Source organism: Callorhinus ursinus, unplaced genomic scaffold, assembly GCF_003265705.2.
Source record: "Callorhinus ursinus isolate GAN/ISIS: 27379988/994484 unplaced genomic scaffold, GSC_fseal_2.0 scaffold2, whole genome shotgun sequence".
NCBI lineage: Eukaryota > Metazoa > Chordata > Mammalia > Carnivora > Otariidae > Callorhinus > Callorhinus ursinus.
The window spans coordinates 22,238,258-22,262,091 of record NW_027397064.1 but is presented as its reverse complement, the minus strand read 5'-3'; the positions used below and the strand labels follow the sequence as shown (position 1 = coordinate 22,262,091).

Genomic DNA, 23,834 nt, shown 5'->3' with positions numbered 1-23,834 from the left:
CACAACACAGCCGATATAAATCCAAGCCTGTTCATCTGTGTGCTATCCTTGGGCTGCAGAGATTATGTCATTTCCCCTACCCTCAAGGAGATTGCAGTCACACAGGGGAGATAAGATGAACACAAGTAAGGGAGTCTTGGTAAAACAAGATAGGAAGTGATAAAGCCTTCCTTGTTTTTAAAGAAGAAATTACTCCTGGATAAAAAGGGTCATTTGGTTTGGAAGAGTGATTGCACTGTCACCATGCTAATAGTAACCCTGACCCAAGAAAAGTTCAACTTGGACATGAAAAGCAAATTGTGTATCTTTAAATGATCTCATTGGGATTTACAAAGATTTTTGCACCTTTTAACCAAATGAACTATGAGTAGTCTGTTTATACATACTCTGCTATAAAATCTTTTAAAAAGAATATCTACTTTTCTCCTTGATTGCTCACAGGATAAAAGGGGAAAAAATGAACATTACTAGGGTCTGATACATAGTTGATAATTCCAGATATACAACAGAGCGATGTATTCTGATGTAGGACACACGGCACCATGAGTATGGAATTCACGAAACTGCAGAACCATATTGGGAATTCACCAACACATCTAGTAAACAAGTGAACAAGTCCCTGCTAAAAGATCACTCTGGGCCAGGTCAACAGGGAGACACACCCTCCAGTCAAGTCCTGCCATGAACACATCTTCTGAACTGCTATCCTCAAATGAAATGCATTACTACTGAGTAATTACCATTTCAATTATATCCCTCACAAACAGAGCAGGTTTATTTGTGATTCGCTTTAATTAGGATAATTTTAGTTTCATTTCTTTAGTAATTGATTTGAATACAACAGAATTAATAATTGCCTCATACTTGCACACACATTTCTTTTCAAACAAGGACTATCTGACAGCACTCAGACAGATGAATAATAAAAATATCTAGTCAATGATGGAGATATCTTGTGTTTTATTGGCAATGCTTTTCACTCTTTTTTTTTACTATTATTAAAATTGTTGATTAAAAGCAGTCTCACAGCATGTCCTTCCTAGAAGACTATTTAATATAACATGTTTGTGGGATCTATTTCTCAATTACTTGATTCAAGTTTTGTCTTATACTCTTTTTATCTAACAATAAAATAATAGCTACCATTCTGGTTTACTTACCATGTGCCAGTCACCATTCTGGAGACTTTATGTATATTCTTTCCAAAGCTCAGCACTCCTCTGACAAGGCAGATATTAACGTACCTGTTTTACAAACTGAGATGCCAAGAGATGAACTATCTGGCTAGGGGGTCACAGATTTGACATACAATACCAGGGCTCACTTTTTTATACTATGGAGGAAGGGGAAGGGGAAAATGTATTCAATCCTGTAATTTTTTAAAAAATATATGCTTATTATTTTCTAGTGACAAATAAAATGCTTAAGTACTGCCAGGAAGAATAAAGTCCTCAGGGACTGCTTAAATAAATATTTAAGCTCAAATTTTAATAAGCACATTGTATGTTAGATGTGAAAGTATTTCAAATAGCGTAAAGTGTCTTAAAAATAAAATGTTACTTAGGCTTAAATAATAGGCTTAAAAACAGTTTGTTTTCTTAAGCAAGTTAAACATATACCCTGATCTTGTTTTTATTATTTATGGGCTTAGCAAACCTTTCATTCAACAATAATACACATGTAAACTTCATCTCATGTCTGATAAATTTTAACTGCAGTATTATCAGAAGGTTAATTTTAGAAGAGTGTTCTAGTGGGTAAAAGCCAACTTGGGAATTCTAAATCTCTGACAGAGTATGATCTTAAGAAAGTCTTTTAAAACACTCAGTGCTTGTGTCTTAGTTACTTCAGGGGGAAAATGGAAAAACAACAGATCAGAGAACAAAAACTGGATGCAAAACCCCATCTCATCTGCTCAATATCAAGTTCCTTCTTCATTGCCACCTCCCAAGAGGAAGGAAGGAAGGAAGGAAGGAAGGAAGGAAGGAAGGAAGGAAGGAAGGAAGGAAGGAAGGAAGGAAGGAAGAAAGAAAGAAAGAAAGAAAGAAAGAAAGAAAGAAAGAAAGAAAGAAAGAAAGAAAGAAAGAAAGAAAAGAAAGAAAGAAAGAAGAAAAAGAAAGAAAGAAAAGAAAGAAAGAAAGAAAGAAAGAAAGAAAGAAAGAAAGAAAGAAAGAAAGAAAGAAAGAGAAGAGAAGAGAAGAGAAAGTTCTTACTGTTTCCCTAACTCCCTAATCCCTTTCCCACTGAAGTAAAAAGGCAGCTGAGGGACAAGACCAAAGTTTACTGCATTGGTGATAATTCAGAAATACAACCAGTTAAGGTATCTCTCACACACAGTATACTACACAGTCACTTTTGCAAAAGAGAAAAGGAATAGATTAGTCCAAAGTGGGGCCATCAGTAATGCCACTGTTTATGACAGCAAGCAATCTATTCTAGGTTCTACCAACCTCTATTACTGCTCCCATCGGCTCATCTTCCTAGACTGAAACCCGTAGTACTCCAGTTCTGCTAACCAGTCCACCCCAATCGTCTACTCTCTGGCTTTCAGATATGTGAAGAAGTAAACTTCTTTCTACTGAATCTCAGTATTTATCACCAGAAACCATTCTAATCTTATTGCCACATCCCTCATCATTCAAACATGTAGCTTCTTTAATTAGCTTATAAATTCAGATCTTTATACTTTCTGAAAGAAGCAAAAAGGAGGGAAAGATCCTATTTTCCATTTGCCCTATTCCTCTCTGGTGGATCCAGGAACTCTAGTGGGTTCTGTGCCTTGCCCCTCACTCCTGCATTCAGCATTTTTATTTTCTTCCTTCTTGAACTAGCTCTCTTCTGTGTTCCCTTACACTTCACACCTCTGCTCTTCCCATTCATATGCCTCAAGTTATTTTCACAGGTCCTACTCCCATTAGCAACAAACCACAGTTGTCTTGCTAAAAATGGTATATCCTTAAAAGATTTAATGTAAACATTAGCAACACTCAGTGGAGTTTTAAATTGATGGACATGAAAAAGAGACTAAAGCACTTTTTAAAGTAATCTTGATTATCATACACAGGGTACAAGTTTTAACTCACTCTACTCAGATTTATTTTGGTATCATAATGCTATGTCTCCTTACCACTGCCAGAAGTACACTGATATGAACACTATTTACAGCATCTCCTGCTATGAGTGAATATCACTCATAAAAAAATGCACTTTATTATAGCAATTAATTCCACTGTATTATAGCAATTAATACCCTCTATCCAGACTAAATCTAAAATAATATTCAAAGAGTCTATAGACACCATTTGTATACCAGAATACCCCTGGCTTCAGTATTTATCATTAATGGCAGTAATCCATTTTCATGACTCTATAACATCACTGAAATTTCAAGGATAAACCCATGAGATCAGAGCTATGACTAGCTCTTTTACAGAAAAGCTTCAGACTTTATTTCTTTGAGAAGACGCCTGAATTAGGGTGTTTTGTTTTGTTTTGTTTTGTTTTGTTTTTAATTACGCAAGTAAAAGATCTTTTGGGAAAGATCCAAATAATACAGATTTGGGATAAATGATAAAATGCCCTGTTTACCCTCCCATACTCCAACATGAACTCTATCAATAGTGTGATATTTCTTTCATATTCCTTATTCTTTGCATTCACACATATGCACATACACAAGTGTGCTCACAAGTTTAAAAACACATATGTTTTTAAAAGACATATGGCACTTTCTTGTACATACAGTTGTATGAAAGCAATTGTTTAGTTAACTAAAGCTTCTGATTTGCTGAAAAAATACTCTCTTCAAATTTGTTTCCAGCTATTGTACTCAAACTGTGAGACCAACTAAAGCTACACAAATTCATCAAAAATTTTATGCAAATAGCCTTACTATAATAATAATTTTGTAAAAAGAATTCACTTTAAATTGTGGGGGTTTTTTTCTTGGGGAGGGACAGAGGGGTGTTTCTTTTTTGTTTTTGTTTCCAAAAAATTGAATCCAAAAACTGTCATTAGGTCATTAATGTGTCATAGTTCAGACAGATGGTGGTGTGTAATTCATATTTTGAGAATTTAAAAACAGCAGACTCACAGAAAATATCTTTCTTTTTCTAGTTTTCAGTTATGTCCAAACAAAATCTATTACTGCTTTCAAACATTTTGTAGAACATTCAGCACTACAATAGAATTCATTTCATATTTCAAAACACTATATTAGAATCAGTGTTTTTCAAGTGTTTGACTTTTAAAGTAATACCTAAAAATGACTACATATTACTTGTTATAATGTTTATTTTTTAAACAAGGATCTTTATGAAAATGACCATGACAGAAAATATTTCATACAGTTGTAGAAGAAATGACACCTCTTTAGAACTCAACCAGAAATTCTTTTTTTTTTTTTTTTTTAAGATTTTATTTATTTATTTGACAGACACAGCGAGAGAGGGAACACAAGCAGGGGGAGTGGGAGAGGGAGAGGCAGGCTTCCCGCGGAGCGGAGAGCCCAATGCGGGGCTTGATCCCAGGACCCCGGGATCATGACCTGAGCCAAAGGCAGACGCTGAACAGCTGAGCCACCCAGGCGCCCCCAGAAATTCTTAAAGTTAATTCAATGGAAGTAAAGCAATGTAGCACCTTAGCACTTCAAAATATGACCAAGCCCTGCATACTGATATCTTAGTAAGAAGACAGTAGAGGTGACACAGCTAGGTGTAATAAGAACTATAACTTCCATGATAATAAGAGAGCAATGACAAAAATGTCAAAGGTGTAGACACCCAGAATGTTAATTTATTAGAACGTGACTTTACACTGATTAATTATATGCTCCTCAAAATATCTGGAGTGCGTAAGAAAAGTTAATTGAAGCATTTCATTTTGTACATGCTACTAAAATTAGTTTTAAATAGGTGATAGAGAACTGATTTCAAAATTATAAGTATGTGGAATTCAATCTGTAAATTCTAAATATGCTATCTAACGATAATAGTAACGAAGATGATGATGGTGACCACAAAATATTCATGGAAACACTGACATTCACTAGATTCCACTGAACATGACTGTATAGAAAGTCAGAAAACTTAAAAGCTGTTTAGAATCTCAGAAATCACCTTTTGGGGGCTGGTTTGAAAATTACAAAATCTTTTTTAGACTGAGGCATCGTTAAAAACAACACATACCCAAACAGAGAAAATCACAAGTAAGTTAGGATTTCAGAATTATTTCAATATCTAAAAACTTAAGTTTTCAAATTTCCTCAAATAGGTCGGAAACACCTTATTTAAATACATACATGCAATACAATCATATTTCCTTAATTCAACAAATAATTACTAGGGGCTGAAGAGATAGGGCATGGTCTTTTTCCTCAAAGATTCACATCTGGAAAATCTCCTGATTAGCCTCTTTGTAATCAATGTGTGGCCCCAAAATAAAGCTGTATGGGGTGGGGGGAGGTAGAGGGAAAGAGAAAATCTTAAGCCAGTGCAGAGTCCGAGCCCAAGGTAGGGCTCAATCTCATGACCCTGAGATCATGACCTGAGCCAAAATCAAGAGTTGAATGCTTAACCAACTGAGCCACCCAGGTGCCCCCACAAATATTCTTAAATTCACATTCAGTAATTAAGATCACCTTCCTTATTAACTAAACTAAAATACTATAATCTTCTATAAAATCTCATTTGCTATTGTCAGACTACTTCAATGATTTCATGAAACTGATGTAGTGTTTGTTCCTCTTGGCCTATAACGAGGAGCACTTCTAGATCCCCAACTAACTTAAGGTATTTTTCTTGGGTGCCAGTACTATTTCCCATCTTCATTTAAAACTGATTTTAAGACCTCTTAAATTGCTAACCTTATCACCTATCAACATTTCTTTGAATACCATTTCTTATGGTAACAGTAGTTGGGGTATCCTTATAGGCATTACAAGGTTGCTCTTATAGGGTTAGGTTATAAAATCAACAATTAACAAATCTAAAGCAGGAATGTAAAATAACACTAAAGTAAATGAGTCGATCCTAGGCCAGGAAAATTGGCTGTAACCTGATTATATGTATTTAATATAAGTTAAAGACTGAATCTGTAGGATTTAACCTCCAAGGGGAAAAAAAAAATGACTCCCAGAAGTATTTTGGCTGCACATATATCTACAGAATCTAAATCCATGTCCATTCAGGGGAGAAGGAATTAGACAAAGGACTTAACAGTAATGATACAAATGGCAATGCTATCTCTATTGTGATGCCACTAAACATTTGAATTATATAATGAACTCCTTTTGTTCAGATCCCTTGCTCACCAAGTGACCTTTGCTGATCACCCAAAATGATCTCAAGCCAACTGGAGTGATCCAGATTCTCTATTAGTTGGTTGGGGTTTTTTGTTTTATTTATTTATTTATTTATTTATTTATTTATTTATTTATTTATTTATTTATAAGATTTATTTATTTGACAGAGAGAGAGAGACAACGAGAGAGGCACCACAAGCAGGGGGAGTAGAAGAAGAAGCAGGATTCCCACGGAGCAGGGAGCCGGATGCAGGGCTCGATCCATCATGACCTGAGCTGAAGGCAGATGCTTAACGACTAAGCCACCCAGGCGCCCCTGTTTTATTTTTAATCAAGGTACAGACATAAATTGGCCTTCTGATTTTATACCAATTTTGTAAACTTGTTTAATGTAAGTCAATCCTGAGATATGAGATATGGATCCGCTCTAAGTGTGCTGCCAATCAAGTTTCAGAACTTTGCAAGGCTTATGGCCAAATCCTACGTTATAAAAATTTTTTTTTTAAATTTTTTAAGAGATTTTACTTAATTATCTGAAAGAGAGAGAGCACAAGCAGGGGGAGCAGCAGAGGGAGAGGGAGAAGCAGACTCCCCGCTGAGTAGGGAACAGGACGTGGGGCTCCAATTCCAGGACATGACCTGGGCCGAAGGCAGACACTTAACCAATTAACTGACTGAGCCAACCAGGTGCCCCTATATAAAATTTTCTTGGGGAAATGTTATCCTTTGGGAACCTATCTTAGAAGCTTGTTGCATTTTTTGCTCTGTTTCATTGTACATCTTCAAATTTATACACTTTTGAACACCTCTTGGTGGTAAAAGGTGAGAAGCAATTATTCATCTATAATGGATATAATTCATGGTAAGTATACCACACTTTTTTGCTTCTAAATGTAATAGGATTATTAATATCTCAAATAAAATATGGATTCATTTGGACCCTGAAAGACAACCTCTCTCTCTACAAAAACCCTAACATATTCTTCGTGCCCCAGCATCAGCAGTGCATCACACAAAGTAACTCCTTAATAAATGTTTACTGGATCAATGATTGAAAGATGAAAAATATCTCTCTAGAGAGTTCTGAATCTCCATATACAGGAAATCTCAGATGAAGTATTTCTATCATTAACATTCATTTGGAATTCTATAGTGTCTTGGGTAATCAGCACTTACATTTTTAAGATGGAGCTCTGAAATAGGTATTTTGAAATAATAAATATATTAATTAGGATGTTTTTTAAATCATACGATATCATACTCTAGGTAATTTTACCCCAACAGGTACAATGTTATAAACTTTAAAAAAAATTAAGTAGGGACTAAATCATTTTCAAATAATATATATCATGTATGTATATTTATCCTAAAGTTTTCAAAAAAGCTCTGGACAAAAGTATTAAGTATCTTGGCTATTAATGTGGCAGAACTGGCCAGCATGTAAATAACAAATCATTCCTTGGGGCACCTGGGTGGCTCAGTCGTTAAGTGTCTGTCTTCGGCTCAGCTCATGATCCCAGGGTCCTGGGATTGAGCCCTGCATCAGGCTCCCTGCTTTGCAGGGAGCTGGCTTCTACCTCTCCTCCCCCTCTCTCACTGTGTCTCCTTCTCTCTCTCTCAAATAAACAAATCATTCCTCATATATTTTAAATTATGTATTTATAAAGAAATAGGTGTAAAGACAAATCATTACAGTAGAATCACTGGAGCATATGGTATACATTAGCTTTATGATTTTTTTTAATAAATAACCTTAAGTTAACATATGAAATATGCCACAAAAAGTTAAAGAGAAGGGCTGGTATATTTTGTTCAAAATTCGGTAAGTCAATCATATCAACTAATCCAACTTCTGAGACCAGCATAAAAGGACTCCATTAAGCAGAGAGAGGTCACCAAAACCTGTACTCATACATTTCAATACAGAATTTTGATTTAATCAGGCAACAAGGAAAATAAAGTCACTGATCAAATGCTGGGACTTACTTATGGAAGAATTTTTTAGAAATACTAAACTATTGTTAAAGACAGTAGCAAAGTAACCAAATCACAATCTGCCTAATAAGATTTCACTAATTAGGAAAGTTCACACTCTAGTCTAATCTGTCCAGAAGCCTGACTGCTGTCTTCTCCCATATTCTACAGGTGATTCAAACTCTCTGGATCCAGAGTCAAACCAAAGTAAATCTTTTCCTGGAAACCTCTCCAATATTTCCTTTCCTCCCTGATGGAACCTACCGCCATTTTGTCCAATAATCCAGGTATCGCCCTCCTGAACTTCCTCTTCTCCTTAACCCTACTCTCCCAGTCCTGTGCACTTACAGCTATGAAGCATTTCCTAAACCCTTCTCTTCCTTTTTGCCCCCACGACCACTAGCTCTCACAACTTCTCACTCCACCGTTGCAAGAGCTGTTAAAAGTACTCCTGCCTCTAGACAGGTTCCCATCCACAATCCTTTTTCCCCACAGCACAGCCAGTGGGACCCCATGACCATCAAAAGACAGAAGTCATCTGCTTTGTTAATTCCCTTGGCTTCCTTGAAAATGAAATAAAATTTTCTCCTCTATGAGATACACCATTATCTTGCCCTGACTAAATTGTCCAGGGTCATCTCTGGCCTCAAATCCTAGGCACCAACCTCACACTCTGAAATACCAACCTGCTTTCATTTCACAGAACATATGTTATGTCCCAGCTCCCACTATGGATACATCCTTTATACTGAAAAAGCCTTCCACTTCTCTCTTAAATCCTATTCCTTCAGTAAGTTTCAGCTCAAGCAGCCTCTCCCTGTAGGAAGATTTCCTGAACTAGTACCACTGTTCACTCCCCATAATAATCAGAACACTAAACATGCCATAGTATAATGCCCTGCTTAAATGTCTTTCAAACTAGAGCATGAGCTCCTGGAGGACGGTGCACTATTCACCTTTGGATTCGCCTTGCAGTGCCTGATGCATTAAAGGTAGCCCATAAATTTGCTGAATTATCAATTAAAATGATACAGCAAGATGGCAAACAGCTAGAAGTGATAATTATATATGTTATGCTTACTTCAAATTTAAAACAAATAAATTACCCCAAAATGTACAAATAGCAACAATCAGGCCTACAATGTGATTAGGTATCATCAAATAAGAATTTATGGTACTACCAGAAGCATCAAGAGAGGTGAAATTTTAGATGCAGACCTTCTAAGAAAGAATTGATTATAGATATGAATAGGTCTATCTATTAAGGGAACTTTTTCTTTTACCATTCTTAACTACTGGTATCTTTGGAGCACCAAAGGTAAGCAATGATTTTCTTTACATACAACCAAAAACACAAAAGTATACTCAGGAACACTGAAACCCAATAAAAGAATTTCTAACATATAGACAAATTCTACTTCTTTGTTAACCAAAATCTTCACAGGTGTTAAATAACAAAAAAGCTTTTCTTTAATTTTTACTTTAAATTATTAGAAATCCCTGTCTCGGTTCCACATAGTAAAAAGGAAAGAGCAAAAGACCTGAATTTCAAACAGAAATGGATTTGAAAACAAACTCTTTTTATTATGAGTCACTGATCGATGATAAAGTGACTTGGCTGCTCTGAGGGTCAGCAACAGTGATTCTTTATTGGGTCTAAGCAAGCACCAGGAACCGTGCTAAGTATTTTGTGTACATTACTTCATTTAAACCTCACAGCAGTTCACTGAAGTAGGTATGGCTTATCCCTATTCTACAGATAAGGAAACTGGAGCTCAGAGACATGAAGTAACATGCCTAAGGTCACACAGCAAGTTGATGGCAAAGCAGGAATTCTAACACAGGCATGTATAACTCCAAAGCCAATCTTTTTAACCACGTACTCTATCTGTTGCTTCTGTGCCTCAGTTTTCTGTATTATAAAATGGAGTATGGACTCCATGCTCAGCTTGGAGTCTGCTTGGGGTTCTCTCTCTCCCACTCCCTCTGTTCCTCTCCCCACTCTCTTGCACTCCCCTCCTCGCTCTCTAAAATAAAATAAATGAATGAATAAATGAATGAATAAATAAATAAATAAAATCTTTTAAAAAAATGGAATAACTACTTCCCTCACAGAGCTATTGTGGAGACTAAGTGAAATAACATGGATGCATCTAGCACAGTGCTGGACTTCCTATACATGCTCAATAAATTATGTCCCCCATCCTTTTCTCACTCCAGGGCTGGTTAAACGTATATAATAAGGAATATATAGTTCCTAAATACTCCTTACCTCTTTCAAAGCATAGATATTCTGAGTCTTGATTAATTCCAAAAGGAAAATATTACCAGACCAATAAATACATTTGACCTAAACAGATATAAAGGAAAAAAAAATCAAAGAAAAACAACACATTCTACCAATTTTATGACTGTGCCCCTGCTATTGATCTTTCAGAACATCATAAGATCAAAATATATCAATATTTAAAGTTAGGAGAAAAAAGCATGGGACCCAGAGATCTCAATTTATTACAGCTTGAAGGAAGACTCCCAAAAGAACCTAACCAATCATGTTACACTAAAAAAAATGTACTTCCAGTGGGGAAGACAGATTTGGACAAAGACAGAAGCAATAAGGATAACACTCTACAACAGTAAGTTGCCTTGTTTGTTGAAGACAGGCCTTTATTCTTATGTTGAAGTAGCCTAAAAATGCCAGGAGGGGGAAATGAGGGGCAAATAAAACTACAGAGCAATTCTGCTGTTAATTCCTGCACATACATACTTCCTTTTTAGTTTCTTTTCTTTTTTTTTCCTTTTGGTTCATAACCATGACACTTACCTTTGATAGGTGTAAAGAAGTCAAATCAAGCTTTTCTCTTAATTTCCCAATAAGTAAAAACTAAATGTATGTTAGGTATACACATAAGCCTAAGTACAATTCAAAACATAGTGAGTTTTTATATCAAGTCCATCTGGTGTTATATTAGGGTGTATCCCATGGAAATCCAACCAAGGGTGACTGCCAAACTAAGCTACAGAAGACAATTCAGAAAGCTGATGAGGCCCATAATATAAACGATATTTTTAAAAGTGCATGAGAGCATCTGCTTAACAAGATTATCTGCTATCACTCCACCCTCATAATAACCCTCCTCTACCTCTGTAATACAGTTTTGCCCTACCACATGGGTCAGTATTGGACATGACAGGCACCTTGAGACAATGATATTATAGAGAGATATCAGTTAAAGTGATCTAACTAAACCACAAGGTAATATCACAGTTTTATGCCCCAATCCTGACAACTCCATCCTTCTGTTAAGGGACGTAAAATGCCAACTGATTTCTTCAGACCTCCATTTCTACATAAGAAAAATGGAAATTATAATATACTTCTGCTTCACTATGCTCTAAAAATGGAAACTCGCTAAGGAAAAAAAATGAATGTGAAGCACTCTGAAAAGAATAAACTAGATTCCCTGACCTGATTATTGGTCAGAGTCCTGTAAAACTAGAATTACTACTTCTTCCAATTCCATACATGCCACCTGGCCATCAAACTGGCTGGTAAATAGTATTGACTGCAAAGTTGATCCACGTAAAAAGTTTTAAAGTAATAGAAACAAAATCTGTGTCACAATGTATCTTCATCCCATTACCTATCTCCAAGGAAAATTTACTCATTGGCATTAGAAAAGTAGAAGATAAAGATTAATTTCGAATTTTTGAACCTTAATTTCTTAAAATAGTAAGCAGCATGTATAGATAGAACAGTTTGAAACCGATACTGAAGCCACTACGCAAGAACTGGAATTGAGCTAACCCAGAAAGAGAAGGAATCATCACAAAGTAAATCTCATCTGATGGGCCAAAATACAATATGGATTATTTTTATATTGTTCTGTCTGAGTTGTCTGTCTCAGATTCTTAACTTCCAGAGTCTATTTTTAAAATCACTTAACACTGTGTATTTCCAGTAGCCATCAAGGCATATACTGTCATCCCTGACACCGAAGACTGTCAGCAGACTCAAGATGTAGAGTAATGATCTCAGGCAACAATGCCCATCTTCTTATCAAAGAGATCTTATTCCATAAGAAAAAGTCTAAAGTTCTCTACAAAAATTCATGCTAAAACATAGGAAATAGTTACTGTAAAATGTTAAGATCGGCATTATCCTTCACTTTTTAAGATTTTTACCTTATATGCTAAATTTTAAAACCAAAAGCTGTCAGACATTATAACATTTTTTAGTTTTTCCCCCAAGTCGCCGATACTCTTTTCTAGCACTGTCAAATAATGATAGCTGCTGTCATTATTTTTTATACAATAGCTGGCAGCAAGTTGTACAGACAGCCTTCATCTGAGAATAGTCATCAAATAACCTAAACAAATGACTAGGACCTTGTGGTAAAACTGACCCTTTTCCTAAAACCAAAATAAGGGGGCTATCACAGGTTATTGATACTTTACTGCCAGAATGCTACTTTATTAAAAAAAAAAATCAAAGGTTTTAATTCTTTTATTTTCTTTCTAAACTGTTCTAAAATAACTTTCTCCCTCTTAGACATACAGTCTTGTCTTCTCCTTGCTGCTCCTGGAGGCTATCTTACTCTATCATAAAGGTGTTCCCGTTTACTTTTGGCTTGAATACTTCCAATCAAAATTGCAATTCTGTTTTTGGACGCAACAGCCCTTCAGGAAGTATATTTGAAGATATAAAAAAAATTGCAGAAAATAAACAAGCTATTTTCATTTGATAAAGTTCAACAATGCATTTAAATGGATTTAGGAAAACCAATCATCTCAGACACAAGTGATATGACAGCCCCCCCTCCCCGCAAATAATTCCAAGTTACAGAAAAATATCTGAGTGACCAATTTTAGGTCTCTTATTCTAAGTAAGAGACAAGAGTCCCTCTTTAGCACTGTTTGCCTGGGCAATCTAAAATGCTGATATTCTCCTAGATCTAACAGAAAGGAAAAATGGGTATCTTCTCCATCTAACACCAAAGTGGGTAACCTAGATACTGTAAAGAGAGGCTACGTAAAGGATGCAACAGACAACTCTGAAGTGAGAGCCAAATATTTCACCTGCAACTCTTCGGAAAAGAACACGAAAACACATGCAGCTTAGCCAAAAACCGTATTAACATGGAATTGCCACAGGCTAGTAAGTTTGGGGGAAAAACAAAACAAAACTCTACCAAACATAATTTTACTGTTGTTGGTTGGGTGAGAAAAGCTCAAATGTGAAAAGCACAGCTCTTATTTGTTCAAATTGATCATGCCCCCACTCTGCGATGTTTACTTAAAATAAATGGGTGAACTGCTTTTTTGAAGACTACTTGCAAACCAGAATCAAATTCACAAGTAAAGGAGCCAATTAACAAGCATTTTCCTGCTGATATCCTAGTGGTGGCTAGGGAATGACAGCTAAAAGTCTATGATTATTCAAAGTTTCTGAAGTTTCCAAAGCTGAGAGCTAAATACTAAGAGAAATTTTCCTATCAATCTATCTTTACTCTTTAGGAAATGAAACAAAAATTATCAGAGAAATAAAAATCTATTCTATCAAGGAACTAGTAACATTAAATGTTAAAATATAAAAATTATACTGCCTACACTGCAGAAGTAGTATAACTTTTGTCAAATTACAGCCAACTAGCCAAAAAATAAATTAATGTTACAAGATCCATCATAAAAGATTAACACTGTAATTTAATATACATTCAGTCACTCACTATTAATTTTTCTTTCTATGTGATAAAGGAATTTCAACGACTGCTTCCAGAATGAAATCTCCTGGGAAATACTTCCCATTAATAAAAAGAAAACTTTTACATAAGAAAATTCATATAGTTCAATCAAAATTTCAAGTCAAAGTTAGAATCACTTAAAGTTAACGAACTATAAAATGTATTCAATAATACTTTATATACTTTTGCTCATACTTCAGAAGTCTTCACTATTTACAAAGCTAGTAGCTTTATAATAAGCTCAAGTTTTGAGAACTATACGAGGGAACTGGAAAGAAGATTTGTTCTCTCTGGATAATCAGAATAACTTGAGAATATGTTCATAGTTTAGAAGCTGATTCAGTTTCCTTTACTTATTAAATCTTTGTTTAAAAAAAGGAAAGAAATTGCCTTTCCTTCACATATCACCCAAAGAGAAGACGTTTAAATTAAGTTATATTTCCATATAAGTCAGATGTCCTTTCTACACAAGAATATAACACATACAAAAGTATAAGGGAAACACAAGATTTCAAATTACGGTTGAGGAAGAGTAACACAGCATTTGCACTTAATAACTAAACATTATAATTAAGAGAAAACAAACCATATTCTTAATGAAGTACTTGGTCTTCTGTCACGGACAGCATATAAGTTGCTCTTTTATTACACAAAAACAATGGTTACTACATCAATGAATGACTCTTTATCAAAAATAGTAGCCAAAACCTGTCTATTGCTGCAAGTTCAAAACATCCTTCCTAATTTTCACAGTTCTTCTCTGGACAGTCTAAAACAAAACGCTTTCACTTTGTTAGAGAAATGGATTTAAATCGGGTCCATAAATTTTCAATTACACTTCACTTGCAACGTTTTGGAGGAGAAACGTGCACATAGTTAAAAAAAAAAAAAAGTAACACTGCAATTCCACCACTGATGGATTAGTTTTGTACCAAGGCAATACAAAATTATTTCATTTTTTTTCCTGTGACGAGTCCTTTGGAAGTGACTTGTTTCCATATTCTTTTATCTAACAACAACAAATCTAGTCATAAACCTGGCAAGTCAAAACAATAACCAGCAAAGTCTAACATTTCTTACCTGATACAGGTAAGCACCAGCTCCCAAATGCCACCTTGGGATAGGTCAGACTAGTAAGCAGGCTCATGTTTTATGATACTAGAATGAACAGGAATAAATCTGTGTTGTTCTTTCTTTAGCAAAATCTATAGCAGCAGCTACACCACAACGTGAGAGGACCCCAAAGACCTAACAAATTCAAGTGTGTCGCTAGAGAAATAGGAAAAAAAAAAAAAATCATAAAATGAAGACTTACTGCTTGTCATGTGACCTGGTGAGGCGTGCTGTCCATTGGGTGTGCTTGAGGTGAGGTCAATTGCCATATTGGAGTGCTCCCTTTCAGGTGAAAGCTCATTGTCACCTGCTTTCACAAAATAAAATCTTTTGGTCTCTGTTCATTGTCACATAAAATCTAATTACCGACTTTGCTTCATACATGCAGAGACATGCATAGCCCTGAAATTTTAATGTAATACATTTTTCCCTTAAAAGAAAGTATGAGGAACTATAATTTAGAAATATATAGCAAATGAATGAAATGATAAGCCATGACCAGCCCACAAAAAAAAAATTATAAAATTTGATTATCACAATAATCTTAACTGTAAAATAAGGGCAAGTGGAATAGTTGATTTCTAAAGTATTTTTCTTTTGAAAAAATAAGTTTTCTTTTAACATCTAATTTATCCATCAAGCATAGAGTATTTATAATGAGCATTTTCCAAAATGCTCCATCAGAGAGTTGGATGTTAAAAAGGAAAGTTGGCTAAAAAAAAAAGGTCAACTTAAGGAGCTTTCACATTATGTGTCAGAAAAATTAGGTTACAGAGTAGTATTTAGTACATGCCATATCGGTAGACATATATGTAACCTGACTTATTCTAAACTTAAGAGTAAAGTAAATGAAAAAACTCCAGTGCAAAAGTGTTGATCTGCTAAGCCACTTTCTACTGACTAACATACTATCATTAATAGAGTAGGTATATGCCTATATTTCCTTTGTTTTGCTTCTTTGCTAGTATTTTCTCAAACTCATTTAAAGGTGAAATTGTGAACAAACAGAAAATTAGAGTACAGAATTCTTGATGAAACCATAATTCAGAAAATAAAATACAGGTAACACAAACTTAATTTTATTACCAATAACAAATTAATGGAAATGAATACTTACACGTTATATAGCCATCAATAGCCTCTGTTTCCATAGTCAAAGTGCAGTGCTGCAATACAAAAGATGATACCCTTAACACAATGATTCCTTTCAGTATCTGCCATTAAATGCTTAACTTATTTGAAGCTCCAAGCGGTTAGCCCATGTTGCTGCTCCTGCAACCTGGGCCCAAGAAACATACTACAGTGTACTGTATGTGCTCATTTGCAAGTCACTGAACTCTTTCTGCAAATGATCTGATTCCTGCTGGAGATAGGATAGGAAAGATAAGTGTGCTGTGAGATGGGCTATAGCGAGAAAGGAATAACTCTCTTCATCAGAATTTACTTCAAGAAAAAAATAGGAAGGTACACCTCAAATGTGCCAGCTTTCACTGGGATTTAAGTATTTTACCATTCATTACTTCCCACAATCACACTGCAGTTTGAGGACTTCCCTGGTATACAGATAGCTCTATTCACAATTGTTGCAAGTTGGTTCATCATGTTCTAATGGGGCGGGGAGGACAAACAAACATAAGAAAACAAAACAAAACAAAAATTTAGTGCCCAAGTGTGTCTCGAAGGTCTCTGCAGCAGTCACCCTACTCCCAGACTTGTATTGACATTTTAGCCTACACTAAGTTCTGTGTAAGCACCTGTTCAATGTAACCTTAATTTCCTGCCAGACCAAGGTTGGATACAAATGCCAAGCCAACTTAATACATTCTGATTTTGAAAATTTCATAAACTTTTTGCTCCTAGGAAGGGGATCACTTTTTTAAAGTTTGGGAAATATTTTCAAGCACCAATGACACAAAACAAGAATTTAATTCTCAGAAACAAAAGTAAATTGTATGAGATGACACCCCCTAGCTTTGATTTCACATAATGAAAAGATCGATAAGCTAACTGTATTCTTTGAAGGAAAAAGTTTAAAGAATTGACATGTCCTGAGGAGATTTTTACTTATTTTTTTTTTCCTTTGGCCCTGGTCCTTTTTGCCTTTAGTTTCAAAACTCTCACTGCACCAGCAGCTAAATTATTCACAATGAGCCATTTCTGTATTGATCGCCAAGTATATTTAGCCCTGGCTCCTGGAATTTCTCCATTACTTACTGGAAAACAGGCAGCTTCACTTCTTGTCTCCAAAACCACTTCCCTTCTCCCTCCCCTCCCCTTCTTCACCACCACCCTCCCCACCCCCCCAAAAAAACTTTTCTTTCTTTCTTTATGGAATAATCAGATCAAATTCCCAACTCAGTCACTACATAGCACTTAAATTTCAACCTGCTGTACTGTTATCAAATTCTTTCAAATTATGATTACATAAGGCTTTCAAGAAAGGCATCCGTAAAGTTTAAAAGGGGAGCAGTTTCTTCGGATATTTTACAAATGAGTTTATCTCTTTAAAAATGTACACATTTAACACACACATATTAAAAAGAAAGAAACGTCAGGGAGAAGCGAAAGAAGTCGGCCCCATCAATGAAATGGTTATTAACCCTCAGAGAAGGAAAGAAAGAAAAAGAAAAGGAGAAAGAGAAACGAAATGTACATACAAAAGAAATTGTCCTTTGATTAAAAAAGATTCATCACCATTTCCAGCTCTGTCGGGAGATCTCAGCTTCTTCTAACCCCTCAAAGAGGAGGTGACAATGTCGGGCTGAAGATAAACCAAGAGAGAAAGAAAGAAGTTTTTTGTGTTTCCCCCTTCTCTCTTTCCCTCCCTTGCCCCCTCCAAGCCAAGCCCCCTGCAGAGTTCAAGGCGAGGAGGAAGGAAAAGCACTTTACAGGTGGGTCATTCCGAGCCCAAATCCTGCAAACAGATCGGCTGATAAACAAAACCAAGAAATGAGAGAAAAGGAACACCCCCCTCTCCTCCTCCTCCTCCTCCTCCTCCTCCTCCTCCTCCTCCTTCCACCCCTCCCCCTCGTCCCTTTGGGATGGTCTAGTAGGAAAAGTCACTCAGGAATGGCACCACGTACTTTCAGGAAAGAGGAAAAAAAAAAAAGAGGGAGAGAGAGGTCAGTCAGTGCTACAGCAATGCGATTAACAAGAAGAGAAAAAACTTGATCCACCGGTTCCTTAAGAATCGACCAAAAGCTAAGACAAGAAAACTGAAAGAAAAGGTGGGGGGGGGGGTAAGAGGGGAGGGACAGTCAGGCAGAACCCAGCGAGGAACCTAGGCCAACTTACAGGACTGTTTTTCGCCCTTGGCAAAAAAAAAGAGAGAGAGAGAGAGAGAAAGGAAAAGAAAAAAAAGAAGAAAAGAAAGGAAAAAATAAAATCTTAATTCCATCTTTTGCCCATACTAGAACCTGTCAAAGTGATTTAACTGCTACCTTTTTACATGTGTCATACCAGGCTTTTTGCTTTTTTAAAAAAATTCCAATAGGATCTGGATATTACCTTCTACCAGGACAGCTACAATTTATTCCAAGCTACCCAATCTTCCTTGGAATTCAAGTTAAAACAAAGCAAAACAAGTCAAAATCCATGACAGCTACAGAGATGCGAACTGATTAATCGATTAACATCCCCGAAACACATTACAAGGAGGGGACGAAAAATTAAGGCAGAGGACATCATTTTCAACCCGATTCCCTGAGCGTTCATTACAGAAATCATTATCCTAATCATAACCACAATCCATCCCGCCCAGAGAAAAATATCTATATTATTATTATTACTGGTTAACAGCAACAAGTCATTTGATCACATCACAGTGCAAAACGAGATGCTATATAATTACACTTAACTTTGAAAACACTCCCCCCTTTGCAAATCAGATACACATATTTATATATAATCTATGAATCAGAAGACAAATAAAACAAGAGCTGTTCTTCACCACGCAAAAGCCAAGCGGAGATTTACCTCAGCAGTGCATGCAGTAAAATAATCCCATCACCCTTTTGTTTGTGTTTACTGTTAGTGTATCCTCTCTCTTTCTTTCTTTCCTGTGCCTAACGTGTGTTTGTGCACTGCAGTTGGTGGTGGAAACTAAGGCAGTGGATCTGTAGCTAAGGGTAATCCTGTTTTTACTTCCTCCATCTTCAGCGAGGAGCAGGGTTAGCCCGGGACAGCTGGTCAAACCCCGAGAAACCGATCCGCCGGAGCCCGAGCACATCTCCCCCGCCGGCCGGGCTCGCGCAGACGCCCGCGGGCGGAGGGCGGGCTGGCGGCGGCGGTAGACGGCGGGGCCCAGGGCGCGGGCAGGCGGACGTGCGTGCGCGCGCGTGTGTGTGTGCGTGTGTGCGGGGCCTGGGTGCCTGTGCGCGCGCGCGCGTGTGTGTGTGTGTGTGTGTGTGTGTGTGTGTGTGTGTGTGCGCGCGCGCGCGCGCGCCTGTGCGCGCGGGTTGGCGAGGGCGCGTGTGCGCGTGTCTGCGCTCTGGGCCGCTCGGCGCGCTCGGCAATCGATTACAGGACAAGTGCTGCCCCGCGGCTCCGCGACGCGCGCACTCCCTCGCGCCCACCCGGGCGCCCGGCCGCGTCGCCCCCGGCCCTGCGGCCCCGCAAACAGCGGATCCCGCCCCCAAAGGGGGGACCAGGTAACCTGCTTCCGAGATTGCCACGGCGACCCCAGACCGCTCCCCCCAAGTCATAGTAAATCTCACGTTTTCTGCCGGCTGGGAAGGAAGGATTGGAGCGGTGAGGGGAGGTTCATTTCGGCCGCTTGAAGTTTTCTTTCAAACTGGGATTTGTGACGAGGCCAGGCGAAGGGAGCGGGACGAAGATTCAGGCGCCCGACGCGGAGCTCAGGCATCGGCGTCTTGGCCGGAGCCGGGGTGTGCGCGTGGACCCACCCACTCGGGCTTCGCAATTAACTATGCGGTACAATTTCAGAAAACGGCACCGGGGAGACCGGGACACGAATCAGGATGAATTGAGGGAATGAATTGAGAAGGAAATTCAGGTCTGAGATGAAGCTCAACTATTTTGAAAGTGCTTTACAGTGCAAGTTTAAAATTAGAGTGTTTACTTGCGTTTACTCCCCAGGGCTTGTGCCGCATTCACCAAAGTCAAAGGAACGGTTGAGGGTCCAAAAAGTTGGTACGAGGGAAGTGTTGCCGTCAGTATCATCAGGTACAGCACAGCTTTTTTATTTGGGAAGAACGTCTGTGGATCGTCATGAAAAAAACAAATGCATATTTCTGCTACAAATAGTATCATTTAGCATCTAACTTAACCACATTTGCAAAAAGAGGGAATAGAGGCTTCTATAATTAAAGGGAAAAGGAAAAATGAAAGGAGCTGAAAATACTGAACTGTGTAGTCTGGGTGGCTTAAGTTTGAAAACACATGAAATTATCCGGACTGCCAAACAGCATTTCTGAGAAACCGTATCACAGATTGTGAAGAAAATCAGTGCTGAAAGAGTTAGGAGGAAGCATCGTACTCCTACTCCTTTCAAGAATCCCAAAAATAGTTGTTGAGTTTTGGGTTGGTTTTGTGTGTGTGTGTGTGTGTGTGTGTGTGTGTGTTTTCCTGCTGTGGAAAGAGAAGTGCTACACTGAAAATAAAATCATCAACTATATCTTAAACACTAGTCTGTAGGTCTATAAAATTTTAGACCATCTCTTTTCATTAGATTTCAGGGTGGGGAAGGAATTCATTCACATTAATAAACACTAAATAATGGATACCATGGGACTTGTATAGTAACTATATTTAAGTTGTATAATGAATTACTTCTTAAGAGTTTGTTTCATGCATTGTATTTTTTAAACAGTTGTGCAAATAGGCTCGTTTTTAAATTATGGAAAATGAAAGTTGGTGCCATAATGCAAACAAGATTAATCAATTTTCATTGGAGAACAAATCATCTGGGCTTAGGTCAGCAACAACAACTTTATGACAATTTTAAGAAAAATTGCAGTTACTGTGAGTTTTATATATATATATACACACACATATTTTTTTTCTCCCCTGTGAGTTATATATTGGTAAGGCAGATTTTTGTGTGTTTTTTTAAGCCTATTATCTAAGTAAAATTAATTTTCCTGAAGTCATATTTGGAAAGGACTGAAATTAGAACTCCACAAGTCATTCTAATAATCCCGGTAGATAGCAAAGATTTTAATCCTAAATTATCTTAGAAAATTGGAATGTTGTTCATTATATATAAATTCCCAATATATAAAGAGAAACGTAACTTCCCTGAATTACCACAAGTCCTTGCTAAAATTTAAGCCTGTGTTTAAGTAGCTGCAAAGTTATGGAGGTCCTTGGAAAGATGAATTTAAAACATATTCAAAATTAAGATGAAATATCTGGATAGTTTAAGCAGTCTAATTGCTAGTAGAAGAGGGTCCATTGTGAAGTCTTAAGGAACCATCCTCAAGTTTCCCAAAGCTACCAGAGTTGGAATAGACCTTACCCCTAGCTGGTTGGAGCTTAATTTAGCTCCCTTGAAAGCCTATCCTTTTCATGAGTTCCTTTCCTTGGCTCCAGAATCACCAGAGGCACACTCTCTCCCTCTAGTGGCTAAGCATTCAGACACTACATTCGGTGGCCCAGAATGGGGGTTTTAGGTAGAGGGCAATGGCTCCCAGATTTTAGAATGGCAAAGATCATATAACCACTTGTGAGAATTAGACCATTTGGGGAAATTTTTCCTGTTTTTAACGTCTTATGTTTCTTTCTCATTTGCAGATCATGGTATGTCCAACTCACCCCAAAGAAGTCAAGGTTGTGTTTACATCCTAAAACCAGGGGTTCTATTTCATCCTCTGCAGTTGAATCATCCTGGCTCTGAGACTCACAATGTACTTGTAGAAAGGAACCTTTGTATAAACTGTAGTAATTCACTGTGTTCACAATTTTTCTCTACAGTATTTTTATAGTGGTTAGAGGGTATATTTATTTCCATCCTTTGCTGTAACTACGCTACACACATTTTAAAAGTACATATATGGTTATGCTTTGCATAAAAATGTTATCACTAGGGAAGTGCAGTACCATATAAATAATCACTTAGTTAGTGAGGAGGTGGGGACAAAACATACCCACACCCACCATTTTTCAAACAGCTGCTTCTTTCTCATCCTTTCTGTCCCATTCTACCGGAAACTGTGCCAACCCCGCACCAACCCTTATCTTAGCTCTTTGCACATTTCTTTCAATATACGATTTGTAAATTTTTTTTAATTTGTTGAGTTCTAAAAGAAAATCTGTCTCCCCCACTAGAATGTTATCTCTGTCTTATGTCTGTCCTGCTAACAATTGTTTTCTCAGAACTAGCACAGTGTTTGGCACGTCGGTACTCAATAAACTTTTACTAAATGGATGAATGTGGAGCTAATCACACACTCACCTAGCTTTGTGTGTTAAACTGTGGTTTTTTTTTTTTTCAAAGATTTATTTATTCATGAGAGACAGAGAGAGAGAGAGAGAGAGAGAGAGGCAGAGGGAGAAGCAGGCTCCCAAGGAGCAGGGAGCCCGACGCGGGACTCGATCCCAGGACCCCGGGATCATGACCCGAGCCGAAGGCAGACGCCTAACCACCTGAGCCACCCAGGCACCCGTGTGAAACTGTTTTTAAGGGACAAAAAGGGTAGGATGACAAAGATATATTCTAATTCCATAAAGATTTTGGTCAAGTCTTGGCTCATAAGTAATGTACAAACATCATTAACAGGTCAACTCTGGCTTAGGTCCATGTGAAGAATGTGAATACCTTGCTAGATAATATAACTTATAAAGAGGAAGAGTGGTTAAAATTGTACATCAAATATAATTTTGAGTAAAATGCATTTATGTGACCATTCTGTTTCATAAACATTATTTCGTGTTAATGCCTGATCATTCATAAACTAAGTTGACTAACAGAATGCAACAGATTTGTTTCTGTAATCACTAAATGCAATTAGCAAAAGAACATTTTTAAAAGGCAGTGTGGCTAAAAGGTACATTATGAAGTATTTTGTTTTCTTTGGATGGCTTATTTTATCTGTGTTAGATTTAAAAGCCCTAGTACCCTTTGAAGAAATTTTATTAAAAGTGAATTTAACAATTTGTTCAAGGAATTCATTCCATGTTTTTAACTTTTGTTCTTAGCAGAGAGCAAGAGGGGACAATTCTAAACATTGCAATACTTTCCTAATATTAAAGGAGAAATTTTTGGAAATTATATAGTAATTATTTTTATTTAGACAGCTTTGTTGTGCAGATATAGAACATAATCACCCAAAGTAGGTTCCCTAAAGTAGCTTGGAACCCTGAAAAAGTTAAAATTAACAAGCACACAGGCACAATGTTTTAAAACTGATTGCTTGTTGTTTTATTTTTGTTTTATTTTAAAACTGATTGTTGTTGTTCTCTTTGAAGTGGTGTTCTCTTTTAAGCGGGATATGGAACAATGGTCTCATATTCTCCTGTCGACCTAGATTGGCACTATGAAGAAGCAAGCAAGCCAGATACAGAACCATAATTTCATTAAAGATTTTTATTTATTTATTTATTTGAGAGAGAGAGAATGAGAGAGAGAGAGAGAGCACGAGAGGGAAGAGGGTCAGAGGGAGAAACAGACTCCCCGCTGAGCAGAGAGCCCGACGGTGGGACTCGATCCCGGGACTCCAGGATCATGACCTGAGCCGAAGGCA

General features: G+C 37.2%; 1 protein-coding gene and 1 long non-coding RNA gene across 14 annotated transcripts in view; one reads left to right on the top strand and one right to left on the bottom strand.

The window, feature by feature from the left end:
* Positions 1-19,985, bottom strand: part of IKZF2 (IKAROS family zinc finger 2) — a 150,373-nt gene extending 130,388 nt beyond the window's left edge. Inside the window, exons 1-5 of one of the 9 annotated variants that reach the window (XM_073879078.1) lie at positions 19,108-19,328; positions 17,790-17,893; positions 16,643-16,737; positions 16,250-16,298; positions 15,335-15,439 (exon numbers count right to left, since the gene is read on the bottom strand). In XM_073879078.1, coding sequence (XP_073735179.1) covers positions 15,335-15,439; positions 16,250-16,298; positions 16,643-16,645 — 157 coding nt within the window. In that variant the 5' untranslated portion in view covers positions 16,646-16,737; positions 17,790-17,893; positions 19,108-19,328. Of the gene's footprint in view, positions 1-15,099; positions 15,255-15,334; positions 15,440-16,249; positions 16,299-16,642; positions 16,738-17,789; positions 18,049-18,215; positions 18,356-19,107; positions 19,329-19,847 lie in introns of those variants that run through there. The other 8 variants (XM_025892221.2, XM_025892229.2, XM_025892213.2 and 5 more) reach the window with 8 other exon arrangements.
* Positions 19,410-23,247, top strand: LOC141370356 (uncharacterized). 5 transcript variants are annotated; one of them, XR_012374342.1, is made up of 4 exons: positions 19,414-19,781; positions 20,077-20,146; positions 20,230-20,316; positions 21,886-23,247. It is a non-coding gene; the product is annotated as an uncharacterized lncRNA (long non-coding RNA). The 5 variants fall into 5 exon arrangements; XR_012374339.1 differs by having other exon boundaries at positions 19,410-19,781; positions 20,077-20,316; XR_012374337.1 differs by lacking the exon at positions 20,077-20,146 and having other exon boundaries at positions 19,438-19,781.
* Positions 23,248-23,834: the final 587 nt, after the last annotated feature.